The sequence below is a fragment of the Balaenoptera physalus genome (genome assembly GCF_965194825.1).
Source record: "Balaenoptera physalus genome assembly, chromosome: 5".
Lineage (NCBI taxonomy): Eukaryota > Metazoa > Chordata > Mammalia > Artiodactyla > Balaenopteridae > Balaenoptera > Balaenoptera physalus.
Genome location: NC_138884.1, coordinates 131,077,640 through 131,092,937, shown reverse-complemented (window position 1 = coordinate 131,092,937; position 15,298 = coordinate 131,077,640). Strand labels below are relative to the sequence as shown.

Below are 15,298 nucleotides of genomic sequence, written 5' to 3'. Positions count from 1 at the left end.
GCTAGTAGCTAAACCTCATGTTGTTCTACCCTAGTTACTATTTACTTCATTTCCTTTCCCTTTAACTGGAGCAGCTCTAAGCAATGCCTGCACTGTTCAGTCTCCAACACTTGGTAGAACTTCAGCTGTACCTCTGGCTCGTGATTATCCTTGTGGTCTCCAAAATATTCATACTCAGCAGCCTTCTTATTTTGTCTATCACCCCTAATGTCTTACTGAAAGGTACATGTTTACTGATTTCACACGTTTTGTTTCTTCTTATTAAATCTAATATGTTCCTCTACCCCAGAACAATCAGTTTCTTTTCTTATTAGTGCTATATGTGACTGTAACCAGATTCATGTATTAGGATTGATTATTTGCAGCCTGCCTTGATTCTTACAACGCCTTATTAATATTGCTGGTGTGGGGCTGAGTAGAGTAGAGTAGTTTTAATTTTTAGATCAGAGATAAATAATGTGGAACCATTTGGTCAGTCATAGAAGTAAAAATTTTGTTCCTATTAGTGTTATAGTTCTAACTCAACCAATAAGAATGCATTTTGCAGCAGTAAATGTCTCAGACTTTTGTAATTCTAAGGATCTCAAATGTTTATACTTATAGGTGACAAAGTTGTATGTATTTTCCTCTAGGAGTGAGTTGGAACATCTGCAATATAAGGTACTACAGGAAAGAGAAAAATATCAACAGTCTTCTCAATCAAGCAAAGCAAAATCAGCAGTACCTTCATTTAGTGTAAATGACAAGTTTACATTAAATAAAGATGATGCCAGCTACAGCCTTATCTTAGAGGTGCAGACAGCGATAGATAATGTCTTAATACAGGTAAGCAAAATGTCTAATTTCTTTGTTTCATGGCTGGATCTATTTTGCAAACTAGTCATATGCACTAATTATTATTGAACACTTTTAAACAGTGATTTTAAATGTTTATCTTAATCTTCCATTAGCTAATCAGTTGGCTCATAGATTATTTAAATTATGTCTTTACTTTTTATTTATCCTGTACATATTAAACAAAAGACCAATGGACTTAAGTTTCAGGAAGACCTAGAAAGGACATTAAAGATTTGTTCTCTGATTAGCCTTTAGGAGAATCTTAACAGAGATGTGACTTAGAAAACTCCAGTATTTTATATCGTTATTAGAATTTTTTAAGTTCCAACTACTAAACTAATACAGCCTGCTCACTCACCATCAGTTTTGAGGTAGATAATCTCAAAAGGTGAAAATATGTGCTGTGAGAATTCTTAGTTTTTCATCTGAACCTTTTTTTTTTTTTAATATTGACTGCAGAGTGATGTTCCAATAGATTTACTAGATGTGGATAAAAATTCTGCTGTTGTCAGCTTTAGCAGCTGTGATTCTGAGGTGAGTAAAAATATAAAGAATTCTTCAAATGCTTTCTTTCCATTATGCCATTTTGTATAAAGCCTATAAATGCTACTAGTGTTTGATGTTTCTTCTGTATTTCCTTTTATAACCCTTCCCTCAAAATCTGCTTCTACTCTCTTTCCCTATCCTCAGAAAATCCAGAAGCTGGAGTGTTGTCTTAAATTCCTTCCTCTCTCTGATCTGTTAAATCCAGTTACAGTAGTTCCCCCTTTATCTGCTGGAGATACATTCCAAGACCCCCAGTGGATGCCTGAAATCACAAATAGTACGGAACCCCTGTATGATACGATGTTTCTTTCAGCATCACTATTTTTGCACTTTGGAGCTGCTATTAAGTAAAACATGGGTTATTTGAACACAAGCACTGCAGTACCATGAAGGTTGGTCTATGTAATAACTGAGATGGTTCCTAAGTGACTAACGGGCAGGTAGCATATACAGCATGAATATGCTGGACAAAGGGATGATTCATGTCCCAGACAGGATGGAGTGGGATGTCGCAAGTTCTCATCACACTACTCAGAACGGTGTGCAATTTAAAACTTATGAATTGCTTACTTCTGGAATTTTCTATTTAATATTTTCAGACCACAGTTGACTGTGGGTAACTGAAACCCTGAAAAGCGAAACCACAGATAAGGGGGGTGCTTCTGTAGTCACTAATTTCTGTCATTTCCACCTCCTTGCTCTTCTACATCTACTCTGCTTCATTTGCACTTCTGTTAACCTTCCTGGCCCTCATAATGCTTTTGCTTGAACTCCTCGTCTGCCAGTTTCTGTGCCTCCAGTATTGCCTCTCACCTCCAGGCTATGCTGTGCACTGCCACCAGAGAGGCCTTCCTAAAAGACAAACATCACCGTGTCATTCCTTTTCTCAAAGCCTTTTAAAGATTCCTTATTTCCTGAGCTGCATGTAAGTCAAGATTCCTCACTGTAGCATAAAAAACTTTGCAAAATTCAGCTCTTGATTACATCTCCAACTTAATCTCTCACCAGCTGCTACCTTCCCTCCCATGCACATGATTTCTGCCAAACTGAAGTTCTTAAAATTTCTTGAAAATGCTATACAGTTTCACACATTCCTACATTTAAACATGATCTGTTCCATCTGCCTGCCTTTCCTCACTTTTTCTTGTTGACTCTTGCTTAGCCTTCATTCAACAGACATTTATTGAACACTTACTATGTGCCAAGTACCCGGGATGAGACCATATCAGAGCTTTTGGACGCGCTTACTGTATCACTTCTTTCTGCGTGGTACTGGCTGACTAGCAGTCTCAGAGCTTAGGTGTAGCTCCTGAAGAGAAGTTAGGGTTCAGAGAAGGTCTGGAGCAGCTGCATTGGAGAAGACAAGCCAGAGCAGGAAATGGTGACTGGAGTTGGCATTAAAAAGGGAAGGATGACAAGAGTAGATAAAGAACAAAGTTGATAGTTACATTAGGGAATTTTCAAAATAATTTCAGAGTAAAGCTTTTTTTTTTGATAAGAGATTTTATAGCAGTTGTATTATGTTACCATATGTGCTTTGTCATCCCTGTTTGAGAATAAAACATAAAAGATTAAGATCTACATTTTTATGATCATTTAAAAAACAAGTTAGTATGAACTTCAGATCTTTAATTCCTAAGTTACAGTGAAAGATTAACCTGTTTATATCACTGCAGGATTCTTTGAAATGAGTATTTCATACTAATTTAAAACCTATTTTCTAGAATGATGGCTTAAAAAACAAATCTTATGGAGATTTCAAGTATATACAGAAGGACAAAGAATACTATAATAACCTCCATGTGCTCATCACTGACTTTAACATACGGCCAGTCTTGTTTTATGCTCTTTACCCTCCCCCTCCCCATCCCAAACCAAATTCCAGACATTTTATCCCCTTTAATTAATCTATATAATTTTATCCATAAATACTTAAATATACAACATTTGGGCTTCCCTGGTGGCGCAGTGGTTGAGAATCTGCCTGCCAATGCAGGGGACACGGGTTCGAGCCCTGGTCTGGGAAGATCCCACATGCCACGGAGCAACTGGGCCCGTGAGCCACAATTACTGAGCCTGCGCTCTGCAACAAGAGAGGCCGCGATGGTGAGAGGCCCGCGCACCGCGATGAAGAGTGGTCCCCACTTGCCACAACTAGAGAAAGCCCTCGCACAGAAACGAAGACCCAACACAGTCATAAATAAATAAACAAAAGAACGTGAATTTCTTTAAAAAAATATATATATACATTTGTTTTTAATTACACAGAAGTATATTTATTTTTAAGTTGACTGATCCTCTGTGTTTGCTGAGTTTAAATTATTTGAAATTAAAACATTTGAATTTTCTTTTTAACATTAGCATTCTTTTTATTTCTTCAGGTATTTATTAAAAATAGGGAAATAGCAGTGCCTGAAAATTGCATATCAAATAGTTCATGTTGCTTTTTCTGATTTTGCAATTCATGCACGCAGATATACTTTTCTGTTTTTAGTAGTTTATTATTCAATTTTAAGAAGTTATAATACTTGAAGTAACCTCTCCAATTTTGTTCAGCAAACGTGTTGAATGCCTACAGTCTACTTGACACTATGCTATTTGCTGGGAATACATAGATGAGATATTTCCCAGTTGTCTATAAGTATGTGTGAAAATCAAATACATTCAACACTGAACATTGATGTTTTTACCTTTATAATACAAACATTCGGAGTTTGTACTGCTGGTTGAATTTTTGGGAGAACAATTAATATTTTAAAGTGTTATTGGAGAGATTTAATATGGAAAGAGCATTGAGCTTTAGAGTCTTAAAGGTATGAATTTGAATACCAGTGTTATAACTTACTAGCATTTAGGAAATTTACCTAACCCTTCAGGACTCAATTTCTTCATCTGTTAAAACTTAACCACATAGGGTTGTTTGTAGGAATAAGCGTAAAGCTCATAGCATGGTGCCACCCAAATGATAGGTGCTCAGTAAAAATAAATATTATTATTACTGTTGGTGCTGTTGTTATTGTTAAAAACATAGATTCATCCTTTTCCTCAACTTTGAATTCTTCCTAGTCAAATGACAACTTTCTTCTCGCCACTTATCGGTGCCAGGCAAATACCACAAGGCTGGAACTCAAGGTAAAACTGTTTGAGATTACCTTTACTTGAAAGTTTGAACTTTCTTTTTTCCTTGGTAAATCTTGCAACATATGATATCATTTCTTTGCATTAAATTTCTCCCTGAAATGAGCATTTTGGAATAATGTCTTTTGAATGACCTATTAGGTTTTAATTCAGCCCAAACCAGTCTCTTTTCTGTTAGCACTCAACAAGTCACGTTCTCTAAAATTACCAATCCTAAATTTCCTCTAACTGGAAATATTTTTTGTAATTTTCTATTATGGAAAGTTTCAAGCATACACAAAAGTAATGATTCCAGTTTCAGCGATGATCAACTCATGACAATCCTGTTTATGCTGTCACTCTCCATTCCAAATTATTTTGAAGCAAATACAACATACTTTATAATTTTATTAGTAAATATTTCAGTACATATGTTTAAAAGATAACTCTTTTTTTTTTAAGTGATTATGTAAAATTTGTATTTTTAAAAAAATTTTTATTGGGGTATAGTTGATTTACAACGTTGTGTTAGTTTCAGGTGTACAGCAAAGTGAACCTGTTATGCATATACATATCTCCACTTAAAAGATAAGAACTCTTTGTTGATTTACAATGTTGTGTTAGTTTCAGGTGTACAGCAAAGTGAACCTGTTATGCATATACATATCTCCACTTAAAAGATAAGAACTCTTTTTAAAAACATAACCACAGGGCTTCCCTGGTGGCGCAATGGTTGGGAGTCTGCCTGCCAATGCAGGGGACATGCGTTTGAGCCCTGGTCTGGGAAGATCCCACATGCCGCGTAGCAACCAGGCCCGTAAGCCACAACTACTGAGCCTGTGCATCTGGAGCCTGTGCTCCGCAACAAGAGAGGCCGCGATAGTGAGAGGCCCGCGCATCGCGATGAAGAGTGGCCCCCGCTTGCCGCAACTAGAGAAAGCCCTCGCACAGAAACGAAGACCCAACGCAGCCAAAAATATAAATAAATAAATTAATTAATTAAAAAGAAAGAAAAAAACATAACCACAATACTGTTATCACACCTAAGAAAAATAATAATAATTCCTTAGTATTATCAAATGTTTAGTGTAGTGTTTTTTGTTTTTAGTTTGTTTGATCCAATCATGGTCCAAATAAGGTAATTTGGTTATTGAAGTCCCCGAGCGTTTGCCCTATATTTTCCTATTATCTGGATTTTTCTGATTGCATTCCAGTGATGTCATTACCAACTATTCCAGGGAAAATCTTTGAAGTTTCCTTTTGCAATTTACTAACATAATCACTTTTATAATTAAATACTGATTGTAGCACACAAGTTTATTTTAGTTACTTAATTTTTAGTGTGAAATTTAAAAAAATTTTTATTTTTGATATGTTTATGATCCAAAAATTAAGCACTGTAACTTTTTCCTGATGTTCTGAAACTCAAAGTATGCTTTTTTCAAGAGAGATGCTATTGCACAATAACTTTTTCACATCTGGTTAAGGAAGTTCCAGTTAAAATGTAATTTTTTTCTAAACAATTTATTTTCATCTGTATAAGTCCCCTTTCATGTATTTTGAAAGAAAAATTGAAAACTAGTATAAGTTCTAAAGGAATATACTTCAGCATATTTATGTAACCTAATTAAACATTTAGATTACATTCACTGAGCTAGATTGTGCCAATAAATTAGGAAGTAGGCCTAAAAATATTAAAAACCTATGTTCTTTTTTAAAATTGGATACAATAACTTTAAAGTTCAGAGGAAAGAGCAAATGCCTGAAAAGAGCCAACAAAACTATGATAAAGGAGAAAAGGTGGAACTTACCTTGCCCTATGGTAAAATGTACTATAAAACTGTTATAATAAAAATAATGTGGGGTATTTACAAGGCCTAAATAAATAGGTCACGCAACAAAATAAAGTCTAGAAATATAGCCCAGCACATATTTATGGGAATTTAATGCACAGCATTTTTAGGTAGAGAAAATTCTATTAAATTACTGTTTTTATTTAAAAATTGCTATTGGTGGGACTTCCCTGGTGGTACAGTGGTTAGACCCACAGCAACGAAGACCCAATGCAGCCAAAGATAAATTAATTAATTAAAAAAATAAAAATAAAAATTGCTATTGGCACAACTGGCATCCATCTGGAAGAATATTAAGTGGATTCTTATGCCATATATTATAAAAGATAAATTCAGATGAATTAAGTACCTAGTTATTTTCAAAAAGAAGCTGTCTTCCAGATAATAGGTGAATATCAGAATATGAAGACTGCCTATAAGTTGTTTAAAAAGAGTACCCAGGGTGGGCCAGTAGTTAAGAATCCACCTTCCAATGCAGGCGACGCGGGTTCAATCCCTGGTTGGGGAACTAAGGTCCCATATGCCACGGGGCAACTAGGGCCATGCTCCGCGACTACTGAGGCTGCATGCCACAGCTAGAGAGCCCACATGCCGCAACTACTGAGCCCATGCACCACAACTTCTGAGCCCGCACGCTGCAATGAAACATCCCGCATGCTGCAACTAAGACCCAACGCAGCCAAAGAAAGAAAGAATCTTCTTCCTTAAAAAAAAAAAGACTACCCAATTAGGAAAATAGGCCAATATGGGTAGGCAGTTCACAGAAGAGGGAATCAAAATAGCTAACAAATATTAAAAGAACATATTCTACCTCGTTATCAGTTAGGGAAACTCAAAATAACAAAAAATCAGTTCCGCTTGTCTAACAGATAGGCAAAAATTTTGAAAAAGCAGAATTACCAGGTGGCAGGATGAGGAAAAGGACACTCTCAATCATAGCTGAAGGAAATAAAAATTGTTATTGCTACTTTGGTAAAATAGGCTATAATCCCATTTGTTGGAATCTATTTCATAGCAATAAAATCACAGTATTGTACACACAGATATGTATATAATTAACTGCAGCATTGTTTGTAGAGGCAGAAAAGTTGACCAAAGTGAACACTCAGTAATTTAATGTTTGAATAAATAGCTGTTTATCCATTTCATAGAATATTGCAGAGCTGCAATAAAGAATGAGTTGGTCAATTCCTGTTAACATGGAGCAAATTCCATGAAAAACACAAAATGCAGATAAAAGTCCTACATATGTATATATATATTATCTATAATATGAAGAAATGCATAAAAAGAAACACCTGTCTGATATGATAGGTCGTACAATAGGGGGAAGGTATGGGTGGGATGGGAGTGGGAGGGAGGTGATGGTATTAGGAGAGGCAGAGATAAGGGAAAAATGTGATTATTAGAAATAAAAACAAAGATGTCTATGATATAAATAGAATTTAGTCATGCGAAGTTATGCATTTATTTTTGTACATCTGCATGGAGAGATGTATGAAAAGTTGACTATCAAAATAGCAATAATGATCATCTCTGGGTGGTAGGATTTCAGATTACTTATATGTTAATCCTAATTTTTCTTCATTGTGTGGATTTTTAAAATAATGAATATGAAGTATATAATCAAATAAAGCATTATGTCTTTTCTTAATATTATGATCAATTATATTCTTTTTTTTAAAGTTGATATTGCATTTACAGTTATTATAAAATATTGGCTATATTCCCCGTGTTGTACTAATTGTGAACTTATTGTGCAAAAATTTATGTGCCAGTGTAAGCTTACCCTTTAAAACGAAACTCTAAAATATAGCTTTATCAGATCGATTTTTTATTTTCCTTCTGTATTTTTATTCTTTTCCTTATCTTTTCTCTCTTCCCATTCAGAACAATATTTTCAGTATAAAATTTGCAAAAACTCTTGCTTTAAACTTTTATTTATGTTTCCCATTTAGGTAAAACATTGATTTTTTTTTTTTCCCCCTCACATGCCAGGGAAAGTATGAGCTGATGTATCAGTTAGATTAGAGAAGCTGCCTTTGTAATACAAGAGGTACTACAATCCACTTCATGAATTGGAACAGAGAGGAGCTGAAAGGGACAGGAGGGAGAAACTTGACTGCTTTCTAACTCCTAAAATTAGGTCTTCACAATTTCATGAATTAGGGTTTTCTGTAAGTGTTTTAAATTCTCAGGATATCCAACTAGCCATATTCAAAATAGCTTAAAAAGAATTTCCTAATCCAAATATGTCATAATTAGATTGTGAGTATGCTTCTCTATTTTCATAGAAAGTCAAGAATTAAGTTCTTGGAAACATTTTTTTTTCTGTCAGTAGGTTTTTATAACAATAGCCATATGCTATAATACCCCCATTTCTGAGAAAATGAAGTATTAGTTGTTGACCCACTTATCCCTTCAACAAAAATGTCTAAATTTTAACCATTTTTTATGTGAATCTTATACAATATATTATACACCTATACTTTTAGATGTGATAGGGTGGTGTGTGAGAATATCTGTCTTTTGGAATGACAGACCTAAAAATATGTGGTGGGGATGACTTTCATAGTTGGATTAATTTTGCTTTTGAATACCAAAATCTTTTAAAATTTTCTTTTACTATAGAGGTAAAAAGTTCTTGTTTAATAGAATGTCCTTATTTCCTTCAGCATATTACAGAAGAGATTAAGGCCTGAGTACCTGCTTACTTGTGTTGAACATTTTAAAGATAGCCTTTATGTTGCTAGATTATTCTTATTTTCTTTCCTCTTTTGTGTTCAGATTCGCTCAATTGAAGGCCAGTATGGCACACTTCAAGCATATGTGACTCCAAGAATTCAACCCAAAACATGTCAGGTCCGCCAGTACCTTATCAAACCCCTTTCACTCCATCAAAGAACTCACTTTATTGATCATGACAGGTAGGACAAAGGAGGGAGAAGTTTATTTTTAGGATATTACACGATGCAGATAAAGTTGCTTTTTATTTTAGTAGGGTAAATTCTGGTAGCTAGTTGTACTTTTAAAAAATTAAATAAATATTTAAATGCTGTGTACAGGTTTCCCCCGCTATCTGAAAGTAGAGTGTTCCTGTGAAACCTTTCATAAGCTAAAATAGCATAAAGCATAGAAGCAGGACACATCTTGATAATGGATGCTCAAAATAAATTGGGGTAAAGCACAGATGCTCACAGGCAGTTCAGAGCTACGTGGCCTGATGCTGAGGAGCTGAGTGTAGTTCCTAGAGAAGGAGCTCGGCGGGTCCGCTCTCGGTGCTGCTGGGGCACGTGCTGCTTCCGTAACAGCCGCTGCAGAACAAACGCTGAGGCTATTTTTGCTTTTCACCTTTTTTGGTAAAAGCAAAAATCCTCTTTGGATTTCTCTTGGTTACCGAAAATGGGCATAAAACAAAGTGGCATAAAGTGAACTTTCAAAAAGCAGGGGATACCTGTATTAATCTTTCTAATAGACGTAAGAGTCTTTGTCTTCTTTTAGAGGCTGATTTGAGCTGGACTTTCCTATCTTTCTCATGTATTTACCATTCTGAAATCAGTAGAGTAACAGTTCTGTGTCTCAAACATCTATTGTGAGGAAATACTGTTTAGCATTTGAGTTCTCTGTAATCAGGGCCTTATTGTATTAGCCTCACACATTATATTTCCTTTCTACTTCACCTCAGGGAATACTGGCAGAGCAATTAGTTGTGATAGTCCCTATTATTTCTAACTTCCGTTCCAACTTAATCATCCTCCTGGTTATAGTTTTTCACTTTCTTTTCTGAAAATGAGAGACCATGGCCTTAAATGAAGAAGGGAAAGAAATGAACAATTAGTGAATACTTTCCCTGTGCCATGCATTGTGCTCAGTGCTTAGGTGTTACCATTTAAGTCTTACGGCAAAACAAGTAGTAATGTTTGGAAAAGTAACTTGTTGATATGAGAAACAGAGTGAAGATTTGAGGCCAAAGCCTATGGTTTTTCTATTGCAGCTTGTAATTTTAAAGATACGTAATTTAAATAAGATGTAAGGAGAAAAATTCCTAAGGAAGGTTTTGGGAAAACATTAAAGAGAATGGATTCTCTGAGGGTGTCTTCCCGCTTAAAAGTCAGAGTTGTTAAAGGAGGTATAGTGTGGTGTTCTGGAAAGAACAGCAAACTGGGACTCAGGAGACTCAGATTATAGCCTTATATCTGTTCCTGCATGACTTTGGGAAAATAATTTAATCTCTGGGCTTTAGTTCGCTCATCTGCAAATAGAGTTGGTGTGGCGATCTCAAAAGTCCTTTCTATTCTGTATTCTCTTAAAATTCTTTCTGTACCTTTAATTCCATAAACTTGCATTTTCTTAATTCTTTATCCATTTGATTTATTTTAAATTTATTTGATTTACTTTACAACTTTTTGTGTGTATGTGTAATTTGCAGATAGAAAGTTAATTCCATATCCCTGCAAAATAGAAGGTATCATTCCCTAACTTTCCCAGTGGCATGCAGCTAGTGTTTCAAACCCATGTCCATCTCACTTAAAAGCCCAGTTCTTTGCCTTCACATTATGCTGATTTTTTCCTTTAGTAGATTCTTATGTTTTGTAGTTCCTATAATATAAACACTAGATGAACTTTTAAAAAATGGAATTTACCTGAGTAAACTGAATTGTATTTGTGAAGGCATGTTATAATGAAAACAAGCTATTTATGTCACTTAGCTGAATATTAAAAGTACAGGTATAGATAAGCATTCTTTTTTTTTTTCCTTGAAATCAAAATGTTTATCTGATGGGTAAGATTAATCTGAGAAAAATTAAATGGCTGCTTTTCTATTCGTAACTACTGTTGCAAAATTCTGTTTTTTAATGTGTTGAGTACATATAATACCTCTGTGTATTCCCACACAAATATGTGTACCTCTGCTATTAAATTGCAGACCCATGAATACACTGACTTTGACAGGCCAGTTCAGTTTTGCTGAACTTCACTCCTGGGTGGTTTTTTGCCTGCCTGAAGTTCCTGAAAAACCTCCAGCAGGAGAATGTGTGACATTTTACTTTCAGAACACCTTCCTGGATACACAACTTGAAAGTACCTACAGGTAAATAAAACTTATTCCTGGTTCACAAGTGTTTTTTACATAAATGGAACTTCTAAATTTTCATAAGTTTTAAGGCAGTAATAATTTGCAAATAATATGATTGAAAAACTGTACTGTTTAAGAGAATCTGTTGAAAAACAAATGGAATTAATGAGTTTAAAAAATGATTGACTAAAGATGAATATGAAAGAGCAATACCTTTCCAATTCTCAGCCATAACCAGTTAGAAAATAAATTGTTTAACAAGATTCTTTCAGAGCAGCGATAACAATAACAAAATGTTCATATAAAATCTGTAGGAATATTCTGTATTAGAAATACATAGAACTTCATGAAGAGAACTTTAAAATTTTATTGACATTAAAGACTTGATTTAATGGAGTAATATATTCTATAGTTATCAATATGAAGACAATGTAAACATGCAAGTCCTTCCCAAATTGATTTGAACATTCATCCTAATTCCAGTAAGAATTACAAGAAGAATTACCATTGAATTTCTTTATGCAAAAATAGGAAATGGCTCAAGAACTTGAGAGCTTAGAACATGCAGGCTTTTGAAGCTACCACGTTGAGGTGAAGGTCATTATTCCTTGACACTCTTCTCAAGCACCCAGTTGCCCTCCTGCCCCTTCACTGTCACTCCCTACTCATCTCCCATAGGCCCCCCTAATTTCTGTTTCTGAATATAGTAGAGGCTAAAATTTCCTTCTCCTTTGTTCTTAATGTGTTGGGTAAGGCTGATTTCTCTACATCTGCTTTGAGCTTGTGCGCTCATACTTCTTCAAGGTTTTTGCATTCTCATTCTCTCACATCTGTAGGTTGTTTTTGTTTGTTTGATCTTTTGTTTTTTGTTTTTTAATTTTGTTTGTTTAGAGGGGAGGAGGCTTCTTATCTTCTCTCTGTCTCTCTCTCTCTTAAAGCTTCTTTCCCTAAGCAGTTTACTGAGGTATTCTACTTTCTGCTTCCTAGCTGAGACTTTACCATGCTAGGTTCTGGAAACAACAGTGAACACATAATTTTACCTCTGAATATAGCCTTTGGGACCAAGAACTCTCCAGAAATCTAATTGGTTTTAGCATCAGTTCTATGGGAGCGTTTCACTGTACCCTCCAGGGGATCTTACCTGTGTAAACCTGGAATCATGACTTCAGTTTTGAAGTACCACAGCGAACCTCATGTTTTAATCATAGCAGACAATTTGACAGGCCCCTGGCATACTACATATTTTTATAATAGCATACCTTTGCTTTTTACCATTCTGTGTCTTTAAATATTCTTTCCTTAATAGTCAAAACTCTACTTATTCTTCAAGGCCCAACTCAATAGCTACATTTTTTAAGTCTTCCTTGATTCTCTTCTCTGTTCCCATAACATTTTATTCTTACCTGCCTTAGATTTTTATTGTTATTTTTTTGAAGTATATAATAATTTTTATGTAAGCTTGTCTCTAAATCAGATTGTAAGCTCTGGGCAGAGTTTATTTCTTAATTAACTTTGTATGTATCCTCCAAGTATCTAACACATGGCTTTGAACATAGTGGTACTCAATAAATGTTTTTTGTTCCATAAAATACGTATATATGGAAGAAGTATAGAAGCGTGTACTTTGGAGACAGACATACTTAGGTTTGAATCTGGCTCTGTGACTCACCAGCTATTTGCTCTTAGCTAGATTACTTAACTTTCTGAGTTTCAGTTTCTTTTGTGACGAATGGAAATAGTAGCACTTACTTCACTGAACTGTGATGCTTAAAGGAAGATAAACCACGTGAGTCATTCCACAGTGCCAGGTACTGTATAAGTATTTAATGTTAAATATCATTAATTAAAATTGAAGACTAGTGAAAAAAATCTCATGATTTCTAACACATAATTGGGATCAAAGTAAGTGTGTATTATTCATCTTTCTAGAAAAAAGAATTAGCATTTGCCTACAGCAGTCAATATAAAAGCAAATAAAAAGGCAACACTGAATACATAAAAGATGGTATATATTAATTAGGAAAATTTTGGCCATCATAAAAAGGAACCAAACGTAAGCAGGCTTAACCAAATAAAAGGAATTTATTAGCTCATATAACTTAAAAGACTAGCAGTAGTCTGCCTCAAGCATAACTGGATCAGTGGCTTAACTGATATTGTCAAGACTTTATCCCTTTCCATTGCTCAGCTCTGTTTTTGTCTTCTCTTGGCTTTCCTATGTAGTGCCATGGTGGCCACCAACAGCTCCATCCAGCTTTATATCTTTTCAGCTACCATAGCCTCCCTTTCCCACTAGTTCCAATGAAAGTCCCAGGATTGAGTATCATCGTTGAGTCGTGAATCACTGTGCTCAGGGGTATGGAATATGCTGCTGAAAACTTCCTCCTGAAGTCCCAGAAATGGGGATGGGACCAGTGCCAATGAAACTATATGGATTGAAAAGGGTGAGAGAGAAAGAGAGAGAGAGAAGCAGGGGTTGCGTAAGGAAAAAGAAGGGAGAAGGGTCCTGTGAACATAAGAAGTGGCAATGGATGCTGGGCATGGAAGAACAGAAGATGTTACTCTTAGGTTTGATATTAGCTTTCTTTTAAGGATGAAGCATATAGTCATGCTGTAATTTATGTGATTACATAAAAAAAAAACATGTGAAAGCAAGCAATTCTAAATGCATTTTATATACATAAGGGGTTAGCTATTGGAAATTTTATTAGTGAAAATGAAAAAAAGGTTTTAAATGAAGAACTTATATAAATTGTATCTTTCGAAGGCATGTGTCTAACGTCTTTTATTCAGTTTTACAAGTATGTTTAGAACTTGAATTGCTACAACAGTAAAAGGTTACATGTTTAAATATGTTTTACATTAATAATGAGATAACTATATAAAGAAATCTAAAATGAAGTCTAAACACAAGGTCCTATTCGCAAAATATGTATTTACTGGACATATTTATTGGATGTATTTCCTTCTAAAGCTGTTCTTTTAAAAATATTAATTTTATAGAAAAGGTGAAGGAGTTTTTAAATCTGACAACATTTCTACTATATCCATCCTAAAAGATGTGCTCTCTAAAGAAGCTACAAAAAGGAAAATTAACCTCAACATATCATACGGTAAAAAAAAAAAAAAAAAGAATCGTTCTTTCTGTTTTTGGGGGGTTGTTGTTACAATAAGAATGTTCCTGATCAAAGTGACTTATCTAATTGTGCCTGACTCAACTTCTTCTAGAGATAAATGAAGTATCAGTCAAACACACATTAAAGCTAATCCACCCAAAGCTGGAGTACCAGTTGCTTTTGGCTAAGAAAGTGCAATTAATTGATGCTTTAAAAGTAAGTATTTGTGTCACGGGACTCATGATCATTATTTTATTGTGATGGGATTTCTAAAATTGTAAAGACCTTAAAGTTTTCCACTTTAAATCCACTTTACACTGGATTAAACTTTGAACATTAAGTGCTTCTGTTTTTAATTTTAAATAAGGAATTGCAGGTTCATGAGGGAAACACAAACTTTCTGATACCAGAATATCGCTGTATCCTAGAAGAGGCAGATCACCTACAGGAAGAATACAAAAAGCAACCTGCACATCTTGAAAGACTCTATGGTTAGTGAACTATTCTAGAATACCTTGTCATATTTCTTTTCTACTGGCTGTTTGCAAAGGATCACATGAGAGAAGCTGGGCAAAAGGAGATAGGCAAAGATTACAGCAGTCATGAACCAGTAACAACCCATGTACTGCCCAATGTATTTATTTTGTCAAGTTGGTTTTAATGTTTAATATTTTTACTAGATAAAATACGAATACACATTAAGAAGTGAAATAAGTGTAATGCAATGAATTTATATATATGAAGAAACCCAG

General features: G+C 34.8%; 1 protein-coding gene across 2 annotated transcripts in view; it reads left to right on the top strand.

Moving 5' to 3' along the window:
- BBS7 (Bardet-Biedl syndrome 7) overlaps nt 1-15,298 on the top strand; it is a 44,008-nt gene that overhangs the window by 25,565 nt on the left and 3,145 nt on the right. For both annotated transcript variants that reach the window (XM_082462827.1, XM_082462826.1), the window contains exons 11-18: nt 633-825; nt 1,297-1,371; nt 4,450-4,515; nt 9,141-9,280; nt 11,281-11,445; nt 14,434-14,543; nt 14,659-14,762; nt 14,914-15,037. In XM_082462827.1, coding sequence (XP_082318953.1) covers nt 633-825; nt 1,297-1,371; nt 4,450-4,515; nt 9,141-9,280; nt 11,281-11,445; nt 14,434-14,543; nt 14,659-14,762; nt 14,914-15,037 — 977 coding nt within the window. The remainder of the gene's footprint in view (nt 1-632; nt 826-1,296; nt 1,372-4,449; nt 4,516-9,140; nt 9,281-11,280; nt 11,446-14,433; nt 14,544-14,658; nt 14,763-14,913; nt 15,038-15,298) is intronic.